Here is an 8,585-nt window from a genome sequence, read left to right on the forward strand (position 1 = left end):
TCTTTCACTTAAGCCATTTTGATTTTTGACGCTAATTAAATCTATTGTCCTGCTTTCTGCGATATGCTGCAGGACTTGTGATAAAAAAAAAGTCATTAAAATTAACACTATAATCTGTTTTTAGATAAGATGGCTCATGACAGCTTTGGGCTCTGCGTTTACCCGCATTAACGACATATTCTTCTGCCTCGGACATTGTACTGTCTCCTACAAAAACATAAATTTTAATGGAAATGATTTATATGCTGCGTTTGTGCCAGGTAATATTATAGATAGTCACTGAGAGGACCCCACAGAGATAACTACCTGTCTTTTCTCTGTTATTAATGTGTCCAATAAAAGGAAACAAAGAGAGGTGAAACAAAGACAAGGTGTCTTTTCCGAGGGCACCGCATAAACTGTGAACTCACCACTTCAGAACTTCATGCGCATGCGCATATAGTATGCACAGTGTGGAACTAGCTTCTCTAAACCTAGCAGTTGTTACTGACATGGTTACTGAGGTAAAATGCATTTTTTGTCGTTTACAACTGTTTTGTAACCATTGAAACTCGCGTTACAAGCGCGAAAATAATATTCTGGATATTTAATTTAATTCACGAAGGCTTTGTGCTGCTTTTAGACGTGGTTAATGGTTGATATTCGGCTTAATTAAAGCTACTTTTACGTCTGAGCGATAAATTATAATATGTTTTCTGTGTCCTGGTTAACATGTGATCAATATATTGGCATCAGAGTTTTTACTTCCTTAGTTTTATATGCAGACAGATTGGATATGTTCCAGTCTTTGACCTCTAGAGGGAAGTGTTGTATTTTGTTTTTTAGTGCAGCGCAGTGATGCATTAGTTTGAGGTGAACAAGTCAGCTGGAAACCAAGCTTTTTCTGGAAATTTCAGTTGACAGGCTTGAAAGGAAATACTTCTCTTAACACTCTTGTTTCCACAGCCCTAATCTCAACAGCTGATCTTTGTTTCTGTTTCCACTTTAGCTCCAAGCTGTCTGAGTCACATCAGACATCCCAAATGCCAGCTGTGATCATAGACTGTGGCCGTGATACAAATTTGGGCTGTGAGCCTAAAAATAAATCACAACTGATAATGACTGAAAGCCCGGAGTATAATTTGTTGTGCGTTGACAACACCAAAATGTCACTGCCAAGGCGCAGAAAATGGCAAACCGTGATATTATCAGGCCGAGTTAGCCTCTAAACTCAGAGGAAATCTTGTTTTTATGTCTTTTTTCCCCCTTTTGTTTGATATCTGCTGTAGAATGAAGAACAGGAGGGAAACACAAAGCCAAAGCAGCACATTAATGGCAGTAAAATGAAGCCATATGGGTATTTTGTTCTTCTTTTTTTTTTTCATACAAGCCAAAAAGGAAATTTATTTTCATGTCAAGGCTTTCCTCAGTCTTTACTGGAGGAACAGCAGGTTCGCTGGACAACTTCATAACACACACAGCACATGTTTGTAAGTGTTTAATAAATAACAATATCAACAACAACATTTTAACAAAAGTTTTGCTTATATCAGGCCTGGGTCAAATTGTATTTGTGACATTAGTGGGGGTGCTTTAAGACGGGATAATGGGCGGCAAAAAAATACTGTAAGTAGCTCCACTGTGTTATTGTGCCAAAACTCCTAGAGGCCATTGCTCTCGCTAGCTTAGCCTCAGTTTAGAATTAATGCAGGTTTAAGCCTGTGCTGTCTGGAGCACAATAACACAGTCTTGTAATCCCCGTTGGAAGCTGCAGGTGAAAATACACCTCTGGTTTAGTCTGAACCGTGATGCTGTGACCAAGAGACATCAACTAAATAAAGGCTGCTCTGAAGACAGAAAAATGGTAGAATGTCAGTCTGCATTTAACTAAGTATGTAAGGGCAGATTAGTCTAAATCAGGGGTGTCAAACTCATCTTAGTTCAGGTTCCACATTCAGCCCAATTTGATCTCCAGTGAGCAGTAAAATCACAGCATCATAGCCTATCAATGACAACAAGTCCTAACTTTTGCTTACAACAAAAACACGACAAAATATGACAAAAACAAGATATAAAATGACAAAAGCGCAAAACAAAATGACAAAAAAATAAGACAAACGACATGAAACAAAACAAAAAGAGACAAAAACTTAGACAAAAAAGTTACAAAGGGACGAAAAAATGGACGGAAGACACAAGAGAGACAAAAAATGACAATAGCGTGAAACAAAACAACACACAAAACAATGAATGAAACAAAACACAAAGTGAGACAAAAAGGAAACACAAAGCGACAAAAAGTGTGAGACAAACAACAAAAGTTAGACAAAAGCAAGACAAAATAATACAAAAATGAGACACAAAATTACAAAAGAAAAATGAGCAAACTAGTATTTTACTTTCTGATCAAAACAACTTGTCATGGTCTAGGATTTATTGTACATTTACAGTTTTACACATTCGCAATCTGTAGTTAATGTCTTCACTGTAATTTTTGCTCTTTACAAAGTCGTCCAGCGGGCCGGATTGGATCCTCTGTTTGACACCCCTGATCTAAATCATCAAAAGTGGCGTTATTCATTTGAGAAACTTCATATACGAGTGGTTTATTTTTGACTTCAGAGATAAAATTACTGATTAAGCGACAGACTATGGAGATCATTTAATTCCATCCATTCACACTACTGTTCAAAATTTTAGGGTCACTCAGACAATTCCATGTTTTCCATGAAAACTCCTACTTTTATCCATGTGCTGACATAACTGCACAAGGGTTTTCTAACCATCAATGAGCCTTTCAACACCGTTAGCTAACACAATGTAGCATTAGAACACAGGAGTGATGGTTGCTGGAAATGTTCCTCTGTACCCCTATGGAGATATTCCATTAAACATTTCCAGCTAGAATAGTCATTTACCACTTTAACAATGTCTAGACTGGATTTCTGATTAATTTAATGTTATCTTCATTGAGAAAAAACTGCTTTTCTTTCAAAAAAAAAGAACTTTTCTAAGTGAGCCCAGACTTTTAACAGTCGTGTAGATAAATGCAGCAGCACATGTCCAGTATCTGCAGATATGAGGTCAGTCTAATTGAAGATTTGTTGCATTCAAGCTTTTGCTAAAACTGTTATCACAATCATGATTAAGCCAATCAATGCCATATGAACCTTTATATTCTGCATTAGACTACTGGAGTTTTAAATCTAGTATCTGTGGTGATATCACCACGTTTGTGTGCCAGTATCGACGCATTTTATGTTAACCAGCGCTGATTGATTTGCAACCATAGCAACGGAGATGGATTAGGCTCCAGCAACAAGGTGGGAAAACCTAGGAAGCTTCCAAGAAAGGTTTCTGATGCTCCAGATAAAAAGGAAACTGAGCGCTCAGAGGAAAGATTACAGTCTAAAAAAAGAAAGCAATCGATAAGCAAAAGTGTGCCGACAGTGTTTACGTAAATACTGTAACTGCCAGAAGTTAGAGACAAAGGTTCTGCATGGCAGGTTTGAACATACAAACGGGATCGCATCTGTATCAAAATTTATCAAACAAAATTCTACAAAAAGATGTTTGTGTTTGTCAAAAACGTAACCAAACTACAAACAATAAAGCGCGCGCTGTATATTGTTTCAGCGGTATTTCAAAATTCCTTCCTGAGCAGTCAGCAGTCACGGAAACTCGGACAGCCGAAACCAGTTTCCTTAGCGACCGTTTTCGAGTCTGCGTCACCTGTGGCTGTTTGGGGCGGATCTTGTTAAGCTGCCGTTTAGCTGCGGTTCAGCTGAACTCGGGCCTGCCGTTGTCAAACGAAATTTTGGAAGTGAAAGATAAAATTAAAAATTCCTCCACTTTCACGCTCGAAAAGTGTTTTTACGTTGGTTACAAGTAGATCCTACATGCTCCGAGGAAGAATTTTCCCACTAAGTTAGATTTTTAGAGCATTTTTCAGAGCGATGATTGAAAGTTGTGTTTAGATTAGCGCTTAGCTGCATTTTAAACCTCCACAAGCTGAGTCTGTTACGACCTAAAGCTCGAGTAGACACCCAGCTACACCCTTGGTTCTCCAAACTGTTAACCCTCGTGTCGTCCTGCCGGTCAAATTGACTCGTTGTAAATAGAACGTAGTTTGAAAATGTGGAAAAAACTTCTAAAGTCCACATTTTCAACATTGTTGGGACATTTTTGAATATCTTTAGGTGGGAAAAAATAAATGTTTAAAAATGTTTCTTTAAGAACATTCACAGAAAAATCAACCAAAATCCAGCGAATTTCGCTGGATTTTGGTTGATTTTTCTGTGAATGTTCTTAAAAAAAAAACCACGAGACATTTTATTGATATATATGTAATCACTTTGGATATTTTAAGGATTTTTTTGGGAAGATTTTCACTTATTTTTTTGAAAATATTCACAAGAATTTTCTTGCCAATTTTGGGGGATTTCTAAAATAAAACTTTCAAGGGAAACTTTTAAGGAGTTATTGGAATTTTCTTCCTGAAGGTTTTGCAAATTTTTAGAGTTTTGTAGAATTTTTCTTTTTGCTGAATTTTTGGATTTTTTTCAGGCAAGGAAGCAATATTTTTTTGGTGCCCGTAAATGAGGACAACAGGAGGGTTAACCACAAACACCCCAGCTGCAGATACTCTTTGACCCAGGTCTGGTGTGTATACATGCAGTCCTGATACTTTGACATATACCAATAATTTACTTTGTGCAGAGAGTGAGAAGTCTTTGGTGATAAGTCATGCAGACAAAGTCACAGCTGTCTGCATGTTAGCATGAGTATGTCTGTGTGTGTTCTGTATCTGAGTGCAGATGAAGTCCTCACTGCCGCCATGACTTGCGGCTGAGCACGCACACGCAGGCCACGTTGATGCGTATGAGCCTCCACGCCACCAGGTTCTCGAACGAAGTCAGCGCTCGTACGAAAGTGTGCGAGTTGGTACAGTAGGAGTTCCAGTGTCTCGCGTCGATCCCTAAACAGCTCGAGCTGCCCGACTGAGCGCTGTGACACGTCGTCTCGAAGAAGTACTGCTTCTTGTTGACGTTGTTGATGTTCACGTCCGGCAGCACCGTCACCTCGTTGCCCTTGATGTCCGTCGCCTTGGTCTTGTTGCCCACCCAGACGCTGACGCTCTCGCACACCGAGTACACCCCGCGGTGCTGAGGCTGCCCCGCTCGCCTGCGGGTCCTTCTGCCGCCGCCCTGAGACCCGTCCGGCTCTGCATCGGGGGGCTGGGAGCTGAAGAGCACCCTGGGCGAGAGGTAGTTGCGCTTGGTGAAGAGCTTGGGGTCCACGTTGGGGATGGAGTTGGGGTTGTTGCCAGGATCCTTCTGCTCCCCTCTGATGGTGGCCACCGCCCGGGCGCTGAACAGGAGGAACAGGACCAGCGTAGACGACCTCATGGGCACACAACCTGAGGGTGTCAGGAAGCAGAGAAGACACTGCTGTTGTTGTGCTGCTGTACCCACAAGCAAACCATTTCCTGTTTGATGTATCAGCCGCCATACATGGAGCAACGATGGCCATCATTTGTGGTCATGTTTCTGGTTTTCTGGTCCTTCTGTTTGGTGTCTAAACCTTAATCTGCCAATGTGTCTCTGTGTTCACCAGTTAGCTACTAATTTTGTTGGTTGTTTAGTGTTTGGTTAGCAACATAAAGTAGATATAAAGGCTTCCTGCCACTGACAAAATGATGTAGGAACAGAGAGCATGAACGAAAGCAGGTCAGGACTGACACAATGATAAAAGCCAGACTCTTCTCCTCTGTGCTCCTAGAACCTTAGATGGATAGATAGATAGATAGCAGTTTACATACAACATAAAATAACAAAAAGACAGGCTACTAACATTAAGGGGCTGCACAGTGATGTAGTGGTTAGCACTTTCGCCTTGCAGTAAGAACATCCCCTGTTCAAATCCCGGCCTGGGCCTGGGATCTTTCTGCATGGAGTTTGCATGTTCTCCCTGTGCATGCGTGGGTTTTCTCCGGATACTCCGGCTTCCTCCCACAGTCCAATAATATGCTGAGGTTAATTGGTTACTCTAAATTGCCCGTAGGTGTGAATGTGAGTGTATGTCTGTATATGTAGCCCTGTGACAGACTGGTGACCTGTCCAGGGTGTCCCCTGCCTTCGCCCGAGTCAGCTGGGATAGACTCCAGCACCCCCCGTGACCCTGGTGAGGATAAAGCGGTGTATAGAGGATGGATGGATTGTAACATTAAAGGTTAGTATATACTCTGAAAATCTTGCTGTACAATACTTTACCTCTGAAAGTGTTCCATATCCATGGGATGTATAGTAATACACAGCTGTGTGTAGAAAAAGTAGAAAAAATCTAAAAACAGTTAAACTCTGACATAGACGGAGCCACTGAAGAGGCCGCCACTCGTAATCGCAGGCTAGGAATCTTGGTGTTATTGCTGATGGGGCGTTTAAATTAGTCAAGCAGATCAGCTCAGTGGCCAAGGCTAGCTTCTTTCGGCTTCTGCTTCTAGCCAAAGTCAAACCTTGTCGGGCTGATCTAGAAAAAGTTATCAATATATTGACATATATTTGACTAATTTATCAACTAGCTGTATGAAGCTGCATGTGCGTCATGTCCATTCATAGTCCAGCAGGAGGAAAACAAGTGAAAACAGAGTGACTGAACACTACACTAAAGCTCTTGTGAGGCAAAACCTAATGTCCTTTCATTTGAGAGAAAATTATAAGCTTTAATCCAGTGTGCAGATACTCCCATAAATTCCCCTTCACGACTTCAGGGTACAACACGTTGAACTGTGAGATTAACTTACATTTAGGAGCATGTAGCGGCTCAGCTTTAAAGCGGGAAAAGACATCTTCTCTGACACTAAGAGTTTAATGGCTTAGTGGTAATAGTTTTCCAAAGTGCAGTGTATATAAAACTCTGTCTGGTACGATTAAGGTTAGGGTCTGTAAATCCTAATTAAGCAGGCAGTAGCTGCTGTAATGAAGCGCTGCTGCAGAGGCTCAGTCTGTCTTACATTCGTACACGTAAACAGGAAGCTGTAGAATGTTTGATATCCAATTTAGCAATCATAGTGAAATTATTGATATAATTACTTCCACTGAGAGGACAGTGAAGTCACGTACGGTCTCTGGCTGTCCAAAGATATTCTCTGGGGTGTTGTAGGATGACAGACGCTCACCTCATGCATGTGGACTTTTGTTAAGAACAGCTGCAAATGCACACACTAAATGGTCCTCTCATTTTCCTTTTTCAGTGTATTCATCATCGATATATCAAGGTTAGTTAGGTCAAGTTTTTCTTTATTCTAAAGATATAAACAGCTTTATCCGAATTCTACAAAGATCAGAGTTTACAATAAGCTTCTAACTGTTCTGGTAGAGCAAAAAGTAAAGTCAGGATGCTATAAAAATAAAACCACCAAATTATTTCAATATTTGCTGTGACCAAACTTTAATACGGTCGCTAAAGATAGTTGTTATGACTCTAGCTGTATGTCTTGAGTCATTGTCATGCTGCCATATAAATGTGGAACTGATTAAGACTGTCGCCTCAATAAAGTTAACTCCTCTGGTCTTTAAATATTGTCACTCATGCTTGTATTTCAGTGTAACAGTGCCCTCTTGAGGCTGTAGTAATTATGACGAGAAAAGGACTGAAGCTTACAGACCAACAATGACTGCTACTGGGAGGAGGTTGGGGTGGATGGAGGGATAAACAAACACTGAACTATAGCATGGAAAACTATCTATCTGTCTATCTATCTATCTATCTATCTATGCTGGAAAAAATGCCCCTCTCAAAATAAGAAGGAAAAGCTTATTTTAAAGAACTTTTACCTTGAAATAAGTGAAATAAATCTGCCAGTAGAACAAGTGAAAAATGGCTCGGTAAGATTTCTTGAAATAAGAGCTGATATTTAGAATACTGAGATCTTCAAATTAGCTGGGAAAACTTATTTTAAGCTATATTTTACCAGGATTGTCAAGCTTAAGTGTCTTAAAATAAACCAGACATGCTAAAAAAAATAGCAGTTTTTCACTCAAAAATCGATTTTTGCTTTCAAGATTGTTTGACTTAAGACATTTAAGATACATTGTCTTAAAACAAGTCCCTCTATTTTGCTGAAATGTCTCTTGTTAAGTGAATTTATCTTAAATCAAGTGGGATGAGACATTTGGACTAAAAATAAGACAAACAGACTTGGTAAGATTTGGAGTTTTTGCAGTGTGCTGCCATCCTTGGCCAGGTCTCTGTTGTAAAAGAGATCTCAATGGAACAACCATGGTTAAATAAAGGTAATAATGCTAATTTTAAAAAGGTATTTGATCAGATGCCTCCCTGTCAACAACAGCATAATTCCCCAGAACATAGCAGATGTTTTGTGGCACGATAAACAATATCACATACATCAACAGCTACTTAAACTGTCCGTGGATGTGTGTGTTACGTCACAGCGGGGGAATATAACTACCACTGCTGCCACATTCCATCAGTTTGATATCAGTTTCTTCATCACGCTGTGACGACGCACACGGCAGAAACATCTGTCCCTGCTGGTTTGAGTAAACTCAGAGGCTGTGTACTGTGTTTAACGCAGCACAACAGGA

At 40.2% G+C, this 8,585-nt stretch overlaps 1 protein-coding gene and 1 long non-coding RNA gene across 2 annotated transcripts; one reads left to right on the forward strand and one right to left on the reverse strand.

Annotated features, from left to right (window-relative positions):
* Positions 1-441: 441 nt before the first annotated feature.
* LOC127533919 (uncharacterized) lies at positions 442-1,101 on the forward strand. Its single transcript, XR_007941807.1, has 2 exons — positions 442-503; positions 989-1,101. It is a non-coding gene; the product is annotated as an uncharacterized LOC127533919 (long non-coding RNA).
* Positions 1,102-4,266: 3,165 nt separating this feature from the next.
* ngfb (nerve growth factor b (beta polypeptide)) lies at positions 4,267-7,011 on the reverse strand. The gene has a single exon (XM_022200640.2). The coding sequence runs from the start codon at positions 5,385-5,387 to the stop codon at positions 4,806-4,808; it is 582 nt and encodes a 193-aa protein (XP_022056332.1). The 5' UTR covers positions 5,388-7,011; the 3' UTR covers positions 4,267-4,805.
* Between the last annotated feature and the right edge of the window lie 1,574 nt (positions 7,012-8,585).

The sequence above is a fragment of the Acanthochromis polyacanthus genome, chromosome 5 (genome assembly GCF_021347895.1).
Source record: "Acanthochromis polyacanthus isolate Apoly-LR-REF ecotype Palm Island chromosome 5, KAUST_Apoly_ChrSc, whole genome shotgun sequence".
In the NCBI taxonomy this organism is placed as follows: domain Eukaryota; kingdom Metazoa; phylum Chordata; class Actinopteri; family Pomacentridae; genus Acanthochromis; species Acanthochromis polyacanthus.